The sequence below is a fragment of the Schistocerca americana genome, chromosome 7 (assembly GCF_021461395.2).
Source record: "Schistocerca americana isolate TAMUIC-IGC-003095 chromosome 7, iqSchAmer2.1, whole genome shotgun sequence".
Classification (NCBI taxonomy): Eukaryota; Metazoa; Arthropoda; class Insecta; order Orthoptera; family Acrididae; genus Schistocerca; species Schistocerca americana.
Window position 1 is genome coordinate 368442166 of NC_060125.1, and position 15625 is coordinate 368457790.

The 15625-nt window shown below is 45.7% G+C and overlaps 1 protein-coding gene across 1 annotated transcript in view; it reads right to left on the bottom strand.

Annotated features, from left to right (window-relative positions):
- The window catches only part of LOC124622943 (paired box protein Pax-6-like), a 341169-nt gene that overhangs the window by 45339 nt on the left and 280205 nt on the right, over positions 1–15625 (bottom strand). Inside the window, exon 6 of the mRNA XM_047148734.1 lies at positions 10373–10455. Coding sequence (XP_047004690.1) covers positions 10373–10455 — 83 coding nt within the window. The remainder of the gene's footprint in view (positions 1–10372; positions 10456–15625) is intronic.

Sequence of the window (15625 nt, forward strand, 5' to 3'; positions counted from 1 at the left end):
GTCCAATTAATCCTTGTAATTCGTCTCCAGAATGACTTTTTACACGGCTTAGAGGCGAGCTTCCTTCTGCTTTGCTGTCGTCCAGATTTCACACCCGTGTGACAGGAGACTCTACACAAAGGACTTTAAAAATCTGTTCTTAGTGTGGAAGCTGATGTGCTTGTTCAGCGGAAAGTTCTCCTTATTTTGGCGCACACGCTTGGCCAGTGCCAGTGTTCTGTTGACTTCCTTGAGACGTTTAATGTTTACCTCTACAGTGCTATCGAGGTAGTGAAATTAGGGTAATCCCTCGAGTCATTCATTGCCTATTTTTATGTCAGTCGCACCTCCATCTCTTCCTTGTTTATAACCGTGTAGTGATACTTGGTGACCAGACTTCTTTCCTGACACAACCCTCACACCAGGACGGTATTGGTTTCCCCAACTGTTTGCATCTTCTAGGGTAAAGCACATGTTCAAGAGTGAGATCATTTTTTTACTGTTCGTGCTTCGTGTATCTGAGGTGGGACATGGGAATCAGCCCTGTATTTACCTAGGTGGATGTGGAAAACCACCTAAAACAACATCCAGACTGTCCGACACACTGAACCTCGTCATTAATCCACCGGGTCCATTCAATGCGGAGCGGCCGCGCAATGTTGTAAAGCAAAATAATAGCCACATAATTACCTGTCTTATTTGTATGAAAAAAATTGCTTCTGCACGGACAATTTTAACATCTCTCGCGACTTTTGGGAGTCCAGATATCATGCATCCTACTAATTGTTACACACGGAATGAAGGCTGCAACTGCTGACCTGTAGCACGGTGCGTATTACTCACTAGTAGCACAAATGGTACCAGCATTGCATTCAGTCCTCATTATCCCTGTAAATATTGACAGGTTATGCGTTAACTGTCAGTAAAAAACAGGTGATGCCACGTGCCTCATGCTGTGGCCATTCAACAAGCACTTCAGCCGTTCTGCGACTGCAGTTGCACCAAGTGTCTGTGTAAATTCCGTGGGACAACAAACAGGCAGGAGTATGAATTGTAACTGGTCCTTTTTTCCTCAGAGTGTGTTATGTAATGAGCTTGCTTCCATGGTACACCAGGATACGGATATTAGGATTTGCAGAAACAAGCCTACTGCTGGGAGGAGGACAAGTTTGGTTAAAATTTCCGAAATCCTCAAAGGATCGGCAGCTACGGTTCGGCCGAAAGTGAATAACGGACATCGGCCATTCAGTTGGCCGACATGGGCACTCAGTAATCACCCCCTTCTGAAGCTCCTCTGTAACTCGCAATTTGGAAAATTGCCCTCTGCTGGCAACTGCCGCCGTGAAAGAGCGACTGCATCAGAGGTGTTTCCACGCTTCTGCTTAAACAAACCGGCAGCAAGAGCTTTCAGTCTTGATGAGGGCTCCACGACCCTCTCCCAAACGATTTGGAGGTGCCACTTGCAGCTCAGCCTCGTGAACGGCCTGCTACGTGCGAGTAGGATACTGTCGTTTTTACTCGCGCAGCTGTTCACCGTAAAATTCTTGCCATTTCATCTGCTTTCTACAACTGTACTTCACAATCCACCATACGGCGTGTGTGCTTTCCATTTACTCTCTTTCGACTCCTACTGCAACAGTGAGTCACATCTACGAGCCATACCGCTAGTGTGCTCAGAATGATTTTCGTGGAATGCTGATATTTTGATAGCATTGAGGAGCGTGTATGGGATACACTGTTCTTCGACACAACATAACTTGGCCCTATCGGTCTTGTAAAGAACGCAAATATTATTGTTTTGCCATCCGTTTATAAGCATTTCACCAGCGATTAGGGCTTTGGAGCACAGTGTAGCAATACTAGGTTGTTGAAAATCACCTATACTGAAGGACCGTTTCCGGGTACCTAGTTGGGTGCACCGAAGGAGGAATGATTCATTAAACCAGCAATGTGTAGAGGCGATTCTGTCATGTTTCGTGGGTGTTTTTCATTCTACAGTTAACCTGAATGAGTGGGTCCATCACTCACTTGGGTTTCCATGAAAATGAACCAGGATGTTTATTTCAACATTTTCGGTGGCCCAGAGTTTCCTTTCCACTACATCTCAATGATGAGTATACTGTGGACAGCCGGCCGAAGTGGCCGTGCGGTTAAAGGCGCTGCAGCCTGGAACCGCAAGACCGCTACGGTCGCAGGTTCGAATCCTGCCTCGGGCATGGATGTTTGTGATGTCCTTAGGTTAGTTAGGTTTAACTAGTTCTAAGTTCTAGGGGACTAATGACCTCAGCAGTTGAGTCCCAGAGTGCTCAGAGCCATTTGAACCATTTGAACTGTGGACATCCCGTCTTCCAAGATGAGAACAGCAGTGATCGGAGAGCTGCATGCACATGTTCTTGGTTTGACGAACACTCAGGCACTCTATGGCACCTCAGCTAGCCAGCTAAATCACTCGATCTTAATCTTGTAAAAAAGTCTGAACTATCTGGAACGACAAGCTAAATGTAGCAATCGACATTTCCCAAGTTTGGCAGCTCTAGGGATCGAATCACCAACGGGAACCCCCAGCAGAGTACAGAATATCTAAAGAAACAGTGGATTCTCTTCCTCGCCGAACTGAGCGATTATCAAGGCTAGTGATGGTGTTACACTGCATAACCGTGATGTCTGCCCGCGGTGTGGGGAGGGAGATGGGCGGAGTTTACTATTTTTTTGTTTTTTGGTTGAGTGATTTTACGTGGCATAGGGTAATCTACAAGCTCCCAATTTAGCTGCTGATGCGAGGCTTCTTGCGGCCACAGTCCAAATAAAATTGGAAACGGATAACTTATCTTTTGCCATGTGCGGTGGAAGAACTAAGTTTTCTTTTATTTCCTTATTTAATTTAATATTTTGATTCTATCCGTCTTGAAACTGAGGGAGGAAAATTCTTCAATCTCTGATTTCTACGTTTATTACAGGAATAAAAACGGAAAATCGGTTACTTCAGAGACCGGTTATTTGGAGCTGTTTTAACAATCAGGTTGAACCATCGAAAAAAAAGCGGTATAACCGAAAACCGGTTGTGTCAGCCATAGACGCCACACCTATTCGTTATTACCATTTACCGAGAACTTTCTTTCGATATTACGTAATGTTTATGGCACATGAAGGTTGTAAATTTGACTGAGTATGTGAACACCTGTGCTCCTGTTGCATAGCAATGTAAAGCCTAACCGGTAGCTATACAGGGTAGTCAAAAAGAACTTTACAATTTTAGAATGATACAGAAATTTACTGAGACAACTTACAGAATCGATAGATGTGTCATTTTGTAGCGCACAGCCTCAGGTTTGATTCACACAGTGTATTCAGTACTCCATTCCGCCACCAGGAGCGCCACGGTAGTACACAGTTAAAATGGCTACTATCACTGGTGCGGAGTGTGCTCGCTGTGTGTTTTGGGTAGGCTTGAAAACTTTTTAATTCCACCGATCGATGAAGATGACCGAGATGGGATGGTTCACTACCAGCAAGACGGTGCACCACCTCATTTCCTCAAGGAAGTTCGAGATTTCCTCGATAATCCCTTCCAAGGTCGGTGGATTGGCCGTGAGGGGCAAGTCACATGGCCACCTCGTTATCCATTCTTAACACCATTGGAGTTCCTTCTCTGGGGTTTCATTAAGGACCGTGTGTGTATTCCTCCCTACCAAACAATTTAGCCGACCTGAAAAATTGAATCTACGCTTGTCACTGCAAATGTTATGCCCAATTTGTTGCAACAAGTGTGGGAAGATTGATTGATTTAGAAGGGTTATGTGACTAAACAGTATGGGAAGAGACTGAATACCGGTAGGATGTTGCCGCATCACAAATGGTACACTACTTGACATTAAAATTGTTTCCAACCGATTTCTCATACACAGACAGCAGTTGACCGGCGTTGCCTGGTGAAACGTTGTGATGCCTCGTGTAAGGAGGAGAAATGCGTACCATCACGTTTCCGACTTTGATAAAGGTCGGATTGTAGTCTATCGCGATTGCGGTTTATCGTATCGCGACATTGCTACTCGCGTTGGTCGAGATCCAATGACTGTTAGCAGAATATGGAATCGGTGGGTTCAGGAGGGTAATACAGAACGCTGTGCTGGATCCCAACGGCCTCGTATCACTAGCAGTCGAGATGACAGGCATCTTATCCGCATGGCTGTAACGGATCGTGCAGCCACATCTCGATCCCTGAGTCAACAGATGGGGGCGTTTGCAAGACAACAACCATCTGCACGAACAGTTCGACGACGTTTGCAGCAGCATGGACTATCAGCTCGGAGACCGTGGCTGCGGTTACCCTTGACGCTGCATCACATACAGCAGCGCCTGTGGTGGTTTACTCAACGACGAACCTGGGTGCACGGGTGGCAAAACGTCATTTCTTCGGATGAATCCAGGTTCTGTTTACAGCATCATGATGGTCGCATCCGTTTTTGGCGACATCACGGTGAACGCACATTGGAAGCGTGTATTCGTCATCGCCATACTGGCGTATCACCCGGCGTGCCATTGGTTACACGTCTCGGTCACCTCTTGTTCGCATTGACGGTACTGTGAACAGTGGACGTTACATTTCAGATGTGTTACGACCCGTGGCTCTACCCCCCATTCGATCCCTGCGAAACCTACATTTCAGCAGGATAATGCACGACCGCATGGTACAGGTCCTGTACGGTCCTTTCTGGATACAGGAAATGTTCGACTGCTTCCCTTGCCAGTACATTGTCCAGATCTCTCACTAATTGAAAATTTCTGGTCAATGGTGGCCGAGCAACTGGCTCGTCACAATACGCCAGTCACTTCTCTCGATGAACTGTGGTATCGTGTTGAAGCTGCATGGGCAGCTGTACCTGTACATGCCATCCAAGCTCTGTTTGACTCAATGCCGAGGCGTATCAAGGCCGTTATTACGGCCAGAGGTGGTTGTTCTGGGTACTGATTTCTCAGGATCTATGCACCTAAATTGCGTGAAAATGTAATCACATGTCAGTTCTACTATAATATATTTGTTCACTGAATATCCGTTTATCATATGCATTTCTTCTTGATGTAGCAATTTTAATGGCCAGTAGTGTAGTCACATCGAACCAAAATGCCACTTGACACTGTTATGTGAAACTTGAGGCTGTTTGCTACAAAATGAAAAATCTACCGATTTTGTGAGTTATCTCAATAAATATCTGTATCATACCAAAGCTGTAAAGTCCTTTTTGACTCACACTGTATTTTGGCTTTAGTAAATGGTTTCCCTCTTCTTTTTTTTCTAATCTTTTTCTGTGATCGTTAAACGGCCCGGGTCAGAGAAAATGCTGTCAGCCACGCAGTTCGTAGCGTTCTGTCGCACGTCGGCTGCGGTACAAAGACCTATGGCAGTCGGCGGGACACTAATGAATGACTGCAACAGAAGTCGCGGCTGGAGGTGGTTCGCGACTGCGCGCACGCTCTGAAAGCGCCCCCTTGGGCTGACGGCGCACTTCAAAGACACGCGCTCACTGCCGGGCCGGGAGTTTATTTCGGTACACAGCCGCGCAGTAAGCCCCGGGCCAGATGGGAGGCGCGCCGCTGAATAACGCTTTGTGTAAACTAGGAAGACAGTGGCGGCAGGCAGGTGAATAGCCGCGTTCTGCCGGGGCTGAGCGAGGCTGCGCGGCCGCTTTGCCGCAGCCATCGCAGTCATTATCGATGGCGGCGTCGGCTCTTCCTTTTCAGGAGGCCCTCGGCCCGGCCATTAGTTTAATTTCTGCGCTTTTGCCAGCCGGCGCGGGGCCGCCTGCCTTGCGCGTCCCTGCACGTATCTCTCTCTCTCACTCGCTCTGTGTGTGTGTGTGGGGGGGGGGGGGGGGGGGGAGGGGGCGGGCTGGTGCGTGGGTGGGTGTGCGTTAGCCGGGCCACGGCAGAGGAAGGGCCGGTGAGCCACCGCAGAACACGAGTGCCCGCAGGGAGTGCCGCGCTGTATTCACATTTAGATACTGGCGCCCAGCCGCCAAAGTAGTTGCGCACGATGCTCTTTTCAAAAGTTGGTGAGCGGCGGCGGCGGCCTTTCAGCGTCCTCCCCCGCAGTTTTCCTAGCTGCCCGGCCGCTGCGCCATCTCATTTGATATTTCAGACACCGCGCAAGTAGCGGCGCCGCCTTTGCTCTGGCCGGCGCTTTTGTATCTCCGGCTCTCCCCCCCCCCCCCCCTCCCCTCCCCCACCCACTGCTCACCCACAGCAGATCTCGTCACTTTCAAAGCGACGCGCACCGCTCGAGATCACTCGTCTCACGTAGCGGAACATTTTTACCGCTGAGAAACGTTGTGATATACACACGCGCAGCACCCAGTGGCGCACAACCTATAAAAAGTTCGTTTCTAATATTTTTTTTTTTGAAAAAGAGACGACCTAAAACACTAAACATATTGTAAATTTTAGAGTCGTACCACCTCTCCCATCTCTTTTGTGTGCTGTTTCATTCATCCAGTTTCACATCCCTCCGCTTCTGGCCCCACTCCTCATTCTAAATATCCTATCATAAATTTCCTCAAATCTGAGAGTAAAATAGATTGCAACGTACACCATTTTTAAGTGCGGGGATTTTTTTTAGTTAGTGCAAACATTTAGCACGACTTGCAGAAAAACTGAAGAGAAAACGAGCGCGAGAGAAACGGACTAGCTGTCTCTCATCATTGTTGCTGTTGTTGTTGTTGTGGTCTTCAGTCCTGAGACTGGTTTGATGCAGCTCTCCACGCTACTCTATCCTGTGCAAGCTTCTTCATCTCCCAGTACATCCATCTGAATCTGCTTAGTGCATTCATCTCTTGGTCTCCCTCTACGATTTTTACCCTCCACGCTGCCCTCCAGTACTAAATTGGTCATCCCTCGATGTCTCAGAACATGTCCTACCAACCGACCCTTCTTCTAGTCAAGTTGTGCCACAAGCTCCTCTTCTCCCCAATTCTATTCAATACCTCCTCATTAGTTATGTGATCTAACCATATAATCTTCAGCATTCTTCTGTAGCACCACATTTCGAAAGCTTCTATTCTCTTCTTGTCCAAACTATTTATCGTCCACGTTTCACTTCCATACATGGCTACACTCCAAACAAATATTTACAGAAACGACTTCCTGACATTTAAATCTATACTCGATGTTAATTTCTCATTTTTAGTCCCACCTTTCTGGGCTCAAAAATGGCTCTGAGCACTATGGGACTCAACTGCTGAGGTCATTAGTCCCCTAGAACTTAGAACTAGTTAAACCTAAGTAACCTAAGGACATCACAAACATCCATGCCCGAGGCAGGATTCGAACCTGCGACCGTAGCGGTCTTGCGGTTCCAGGCTGCAGCGCCTTTAACCGCACGGCCACTTCGGCCGGCCCCGCCTTTCTGCTTGGAATGTATGTGGCATGTTACATGAAGCACTTCTTTGTCAGACATGGAAATATACACTGTCTAATCAAAAGAATCCTGATACCTCTTAGTGGACATTTACAGCGAGGTGACAATTGTCATGCGAAAGAGACATGTACGTATACAGATAGCACGTACAGTCGTGGACAAAACGAGCGAGACCCCTCGCCTTTTCGTTATGCTGATCCGCACAGCTTTAAAGTCTGTTACACAGCATAACAGGCAAGGCGACGAAGTGCTACCAACATACTATGCACAGGCGTGAAACTGAAAAACTATCTGAACTTTGTCAGACTGTTTTCAATCATGTTTAAGACTATATTAATGCTGATTAGTGTGTTCCATTTTTACCGATTTAGGTGACGAAATCCTAACAACGAAAATAGCTACGACAATTACGGAAGATGAGGGCCGCGTAAATAATTCCACCTACTCTTTATTCGAAATGTTCTAGCTGCAGTCGATACATCAGCATATTAATCATAGCTACGCTTTCGATCCAAATCATGTTTACAGGAATGCAAATAAGATCCATTTGCCTAAACACATGGTAATTCAGATCCCAGTATTAATGCCACCGCGTTTTAGAAGTGCGAGCATTCCCATTGCTAGCTAGCTTAAGAAACACGTCGGCTAATAAACGTTTTCTGGCTGTGGCGAGTGTAATGAAGGATTTGAAACATCGTAGAGTATGTTTGGCACCTATGTCGCCGTTTATTTCCTGGGGTGGTGCAGAATTATCCTACTAAATTTACTCGCTAATAACAGTATTTTGTTATTTCTATAAACATCCCGAATGAGTGTCACATAAGAGGTGACATAAAAGTAGAAAATTCATGTTTTTGAGTCCAAAAAGCTCTATGCAACAGAAACTGCAGATCATTTTGCCATTTTCATTGCGAAATTGCCAGCTTACTCATGTCTGAGGAAGTAATAGAGGGCTGTTTCCCTGGGTTGTCTGCTAGCGTAGTGAAAGGTGTTTGCTACTGCAAGGGAGGTGTAACAGTTTCTGTGGCGCTTAAGTGTTTATTATATTCTGATCAGGTAGTATAAGTTCACTAGATGATGAAGTCATACGTCAGTGCACGGAACAGATGGATGTAAACAGCAATCAATATAATTTCTCATATATTACTGCTCGAAGCCATAAAATTTACACGTATCCAAATGGAAACATTGTTTTATTTCTATGAGGGTGCGGAAAGAGTGAGCTAACTTGCTAAAATGGGCACTCGGCTTATAGCTTCCTATCCTGACCGTGTTCCAGCCATTAGCCACCTCTCATATTCCTGGCTAATTAACCTTCATTCCTCTGTGTGAGAGGTGAAGGTTTCTTCAGAATGTTCTCTAACCCAATCACGAACAACTGTGCCTCGCTGACAAGGCGCATTGTCATCCATAAGCATTCCACCGCCAGCCCATTCCACGTAAACGCAGTACACACCATTAATGAAACACCACCAGCTTGTACAGTGCCTTGTTCACAAGTTGGGTCCATGGCTTCGTGGAGCCTGCGCAACACTCGAACTCCACCTTCAGCTCTTACCAACTGATGTCGGGACTCATCTGACTGAGCCACGATTTTCCAGTCGTTTGGGGTCCAACTGATATGGTCACGAGCCCAGGAGAAGCACTGCAGTTTCTGTCGTGCTGTTAGAAAAGGCACTCGCGTAGCTCGTCTGCTGTCATAGCACATTAACGCCAGTTTCGGCCATATTGTCGAAACGGATATGTTCGTCGTACGTCCCACATTGATTTCTGTGGTTATTTCATGCAGTGTTGCTTATCTATTGGCACTGACAGCTCTACGAAACATCGGTACTCCCGTCGTTAAGTGAAGGCCGTCGGCCACTGCACCGTCCGTAGTGAGAGGTAATGCCTGAAATTTGGTATTCTCGGCAGACTATTATCTCTGTGTATCTCGGAATATTGAATTCCCTAACGATTTCCGAAATCTAATGTTTCATGCTCAATAAGTGTGTATATGATCAGAATGTTAACAGAAATTAAGGACAGGCGTGGGAGATCAGTAAACTACGTAAACACGGGTCGTAGACAGGCTTAAATAAACAGAGATTTTGAATAAGCCCTCAATACAAATACAAGAACGTCATTTAATCGTTTAATGTGACACCTGGAAATGGGTGACGAAAATTATTTTAACGTTTTCAGAGTTTGCACATTATTGTACCGGCAGTCACTATACGGTCAGCAGGAGAAAATCACACACAAGAAATATCGAAATACATAAGAAAAAGAAAGCGATCGAGAGAGTGTCTGCGAAGTTTAAATTCGTATCCTGGGCTTGTTATGTTAGAAGCGAATGTTCTGCGATGTGTACTGGATAAAATTTGGCAGTTAAATCAACTACACCGAAAGTACCGAGGTGCCATTAATATGTTAAGAAAATAAGCTGGACTGCGGAAACAGCACGACAGTAACATAGTCAACATGAGCTACTGCAACGTACAATGTTGATTCTTGTTTTCTGATGTTACATTTTTTTACAGGCAAATGTTCTAGATTCCCGCCTCCAACATCATTCCAAGGTGACAACAACCATAGCAGAGCACAGCAGAAAGTTAATCGGACATTTCCGAGTGCTCGCTCTGATTGTAACTGTCGCCTTAAGGGCGTAAATGTTCAACGTTTCGTTTTCGACCTGTGGTTTTTTGGGAAAGCTTCACTCGATCATACGTGCCCCATCCTGCTCTGGCCGCCTCGCCAACAGAGTGTCTGTCTTCTCTCTACTTAACTTTATGTATAAAATTATCATTAAATACACAATCAATCTGAAACCAGAATTCAAAGAAACAAGTAAGTTTAATGATGTAGAAGATCGTTTGATGCTACATAAACAGGAAAGAATCAAGGAGCTTTTAGGTGAGAGACGGTTTTCTGACCTCGAACTGTGTCCTTAGGCTGTTGCAAGGTTCTGTGAAACCCAAGTGCGTGATGTGGAAGACTCACCTGTATGCGGGCTTCGGGCAGGCCGATCTTCTCCGCTAGGCGTTCTCGCGCGAACACGTCCGGGTAGTGCGTGCGCTCGAACTCTGCAACACAAGAACGGGGCGGATCAGCGTAGAGCCGGGACCACACATCCGCGCTTCACCAATAACGTTCCAACAGCGCCATAGCCGCTCCACTCTCACTTGCCTTTGTTATCGACGTGGAAGATGGCATGAGGGGGGGAGGGGGTTATTACAATAGTCTCTGAGCAAAGGGGCAAGTGCGAGCTCCAGTAATTATCCCCTCTTTACTACTACTCGATTCGTGTAGCGACTTCTGGCAAAGGCCGCATTGGTTCTTAATGCGCATTATTTGTAACGAACTTGATGGTCACAAACAGCTTTATAACATGGGCAGCCACAGCCCTTGAAATTCATGGTAAACAGGACTTGAACAAAACTGCAAACAGCTGTTAATTATATATACACTAAGATGGTATCTGTTCTTGTCCGGAAGAACAGATACCATCGGTGACCATACCGCTCGTTAGAATGAAATTACAATGAAATGAAAACCCTTAGCTGCTTACAGGCGTTGACATACGTCAACGGGGACAGATGAAAATGTGTCCCCCGACCGGGACTCGAACCCGGGATTTCCTGCTTACATGGTAGTCGCTCTATCCATCTAAGCCACCGAGGACACAGAGGGTAGTGCGACTGCGGGGATTTATGTCTGGCACGCCTCCCGCGAAACCCACATTCTCAACGTATAGTCCCGCACTACATTTGTAGTGCCCCCGCCTATTATACTCATTACTCGCGGCGCGTTGCCGATTCCAGTAAGAGTTCGGGCACAGTTCGTGCATCCGTACAGAAGAAGAAGATGAAGCCGTTGCAGTGCAAGTATTAATATTGAGTTCTTCACTCTGAACCGTTGCTATAAGATTAAGTCGTTGGTACAGAGCGTAAACTGTTTATGTTACTGAAAATACTATCTACGGGTATTTGTTTCCAACGGTACGTTCATCTTAAAGTATTCAGTTTAGGATACTCTACAGTGTATATAATTTTAAACCTGAACGTTTGGAACATCATGTGTACGGGAGCAAGCAATGCGGTTTCCAACGATCACTGCTTCACTTCATTACTGACGATTATTTTGGTAATTTATTACAGTCTGACTGGATCAGCGACTTCTATGTCGTAAAACGAGAAAAGTAAACTGCGTGCTCTAACTCCTGACACCTACAGTCTCAAGAAGCTATTGTTTATCTTTGAGCCAAGGTCCGTGCTCTTTAACTGGGTATCGCCCCTGTGTAAAGCTTGGGCGTCGTCAGCCGAGGCATATCATTCTGAGTATTTTCCGCCTAAGCAAACAACCGGATATTCAGCAAAAAAGTTTCCAGAAATTTTCTTGTTAAAATTAGGGAATAAGAGCTGCTTCTAATAACTTTGATGGAGCAGTGTTAATGAGGCAGTTGCATTTGCACAGAGCCTTGCATGACGCGTAGTGTCCATTGCCGTAATTGTCGAAACTCTAGCTGTTTTGCAACAGGCGAATATGTTTTAGCAACATACGTAGTTCCACATTTTCGCCTGTTAATGACAGTCACTCCTGACATAACCCATTTCATCATTCCGCCAAGAACAAGAGTATGATTTGATCATAGGCTCACGAGAATGACGACTTCCGCAGCTGCTGTTGAAAATAATAATGATCATCGTTTCTTCCGCCATAACAATGCAACAGACTGCGAGAGTCCTTCATGAGGCGCTTTTCAAAGACAAAGTATCCTAGGTGGCAAGAAGCTATACGCTTAGAACAGCTAACGCTTGCTTGTCAATCAAAGTGGAACGAGTAAAATGAAAGCCTTTATCTGTAGAACGGGCAAGAAAAAAAGAAAAATTATGAAAAAACTACCTCCTGCACTTTTGCAAGAAAATAAGATTGGTCCGATAATAATTTAGTATTGTACCTTTGTTTTACTATCAGCAGTGACGTACTTTACCTCAACAGTGCTAACCCAAGAATATTTCTTTGAGGAGACAGGCGTAGTTTTTCACTGTTACCGAAATGCTTCGCAGAGCGCTATGGGGTTGCATTCAGAGATCTTCCAGATGGAATGGTGAAAATGCCAGAAAACGTTCTTAAGAGAGTTGTCACAGCATAAATAGGAGCTAAGAGCACTGTAATTAACCTAAAAGAGTATATTACGACGAACAAATGTTTAATTATTCGAAAGACGCCCAGGCAAGTCGTAATAATGGCTATTAAGAAAAGCATGAAGGAGATTCTGCCATGGACCACGCTTACCATGCCGTGATATGCAGTAATCGTCACACTGAGAAATTCTCTTTCAGCGAGAATTACGCGAACATTTTTCGTGATCGTGTCAATCCTTGTCCCGTCGCCTTCATCTGACATCTTTTAGCAGGAAGATATTAGTACAATACCATATATGAGGCTGCGTTGCCCATCTCTGCTTCGCTGCTCATAAAAATTCAGTTGTACCGTACTTGCAACAGTCATTGCACGTTAGTATTATAGAACTTCTGTTTAATGTTTTGAATAAAAAGATTTGCTCCCGTTGCCTGCCTCGCATTTGTATTTGTTCAAATGTGTGTGAAATCTTGTGGGACTAAACTGCTAAGGTCATCACTCCCTAAGCTTACACACTACTTAACCTAAAGTATCCTAAGGACAAACAGACACACACACACACACCCACGCCCGAAGGAGGAATCGAACTTCCGCCGGGATCAGCCGCACAGTCCATGACTGCAGCGCCCTAGACCGCTTTTTTTTAGTTTTTTTACGGAAATGTGGTAAAAAAAAATTACAGTTAGACGCGAACAGGCGATCACAAGTTCGCAACGCACGTCGCTTGCCCCCCCCCCCTTTTTTTTTTTGCTCTATCCACCTTTTATTTATATATTTTTTTCCTATCCATCTTTTTTTTCTGAAAAAATAAAATTAAAATAAAAACGCGGTTCCTCCGCTTTATGGTCCAACAACGCGACCACTTTTTGTTTTTTTTTGTTTTTTTTTTTGGAACAGGAAGGCAGGGTAAACAAACAATCTTTATTCGTACAATTGTGCTGTCCTAGGGATAAGAAAAGTATCGAGACAGCAAAAACAATTTGGAAACCATAAAATCAACGCAAAGGCCGCCCTCTTTTTTTCCTTTTTTTTGGTTACAGGAATAAAGTAAATGACAATCCTAGTCACGGGCGGGAGTGAAAATGAAGTTATCATCTGCATCACAATCCCTGCAGCACGCGGTTTCTGCCAGTGTGGGCGGTATTTATTTCTCCTGCGTCGACCATTCGAAGGACCATTATCTGAGGCGGTTTCGGTGTTTACCATCGTTGTGTGTGTGGTTTTTTTTCCCACGTAAACATAATGCAGTCATAACTGGCGCCAACAGGTAGGGGCCAGTTTTCTTCTCAGTGTGCTATATGCCAATATAATTGAACCGCACAGTACTGTCTCTAGTCGTTCTGCTGCAGGACTCTTCCCAGTTCTGGGACACCCCAGCTGTCGGGCGGATTGTGAAAAACGCTTCCTAAAAAATTGGAAAAGTAAGTCCCGTATTTCGTATGACTCCGTATGTGCCCGTGTTGTTCTTGTAAATACATCCAATAATCCATCACGTACTTAATATCGCACGAATACAAATATTTCGTCGCATGTCCAGCGATCCAATTGACCGCATACGTCTTTTGTTTGGGAAAAAAGGTCTTGTCCGGTAGAAAAAGTACATCCGATGTGATTTCTGTCTAGTTAGTGCGCCGAAGGAAGGCCAGTATTCGACGCGTCAGCATCCAGACGTCCCTCGCTGCGCCACACACTAAACCATGTTCTTCCGTTGCTAACAGTCCACAGTTTGTGCAAAGAGGAGAATCGACCATATGAATTGTATGTAATCGACTCCTGGTCACAAGTTTACGGTTTATAAGAATATACCACATCGATCTCGCTACTGTTGACAGTAATGGAGTATGCAAAAAAATGGTTCAAATGGCTCTGAGCACTATGGGACTTAACTTCTGAGGTCATCAGTCCCCTAGAACTTAGAACTACTTAAACATAACTAACCTAAGGACATCACACACATCCATGCCCAAGGCAGGATTCGAACCTGCGACCGTAGCGGTCGCGCGGTTCCAGACTGGAGCGCCTAGAACCTCTCGGCCACACCGGCCGGCCAACAAGAAATGAGGCAATGTGTGCAAGAGAAGGCGAAATATTGCCCACCGCAATAGGGGGTTCGTACGGAGGCGGAACAAGTACTTCTATCAGAGCTGACGTTATGGTATGCTTTCTTTGTTGCCAATTTCGTGTCATCGCTCGCATGTAAAGCGCCAGAGCTTTGTTTCGCACGTTTGTGAGGTTGAGGCCACCGTTCCGGAACTGTAGCGTTAACGTATATTTGATCTTAAATAACATCCCAGTACTAACATAGTAACCAAAGGCAGCCATGAGGCGGTCTGCCATACCCTTCGGTATTGGTAGGATCTGCGCTAAATGGGGCAGTCGTGACGCTGTGTGAACGTTGGTGTATGCCACACGTTGGATCTTGTCAAAGGCTCTCAGTGAGTTGTTGCGTGTCGTCAGACGAACATTCTGCAGAAGCCGCCGAGAACTCGCCGCGACCGCTCGGCTAATCCTGCGCGGCGCATTTGTATTTACTAAATGGCATGATATTTGCACGAAGAGCAAAAGGAATTTATGTGTCCCTCAGTACTTGTCTTTCGATTTTCAGGCGAACACTGGAATTTCTTATCCCAATACGAACCTGAACCGTAGGAGAAGAGAGACAATATCTGATCAAAAGCATGCGGACGCTGCTATATACACTCCTGGAAATTGAAATATCGAACTGAACGCTAGATATCACGAGAGGCCGCCCCGCCAGTGTAATAGGAGTCAGGGAGTACTGTGTTGTCAGCAGAGAAACAGGAACAGCACAACTGGTCTGTCTGGAGAGCTCACTGACTGCGGGCGTAGACTGGTCACTTGGATGTTGTAAGGTAACCCTTATTTGCGGATAGGAGCGCATCTTTACCTTATTTCCACTTTTGCTATTTCACATACGTGAAGTGAATGTGTCAGCGCTGCAGCACGTACAGAGTATGGAGCGCGCAGTAGGTTCCCGCACTGGCTAGCAGAGGCTGTTGGCCATCTGACGCTTTCAGAGCCAGAGGGATGAGGTGCCGAAGCAGAAATCGCTCGTGGCGTCAGCAAAGAGTTACATAGGGGAAGTACATT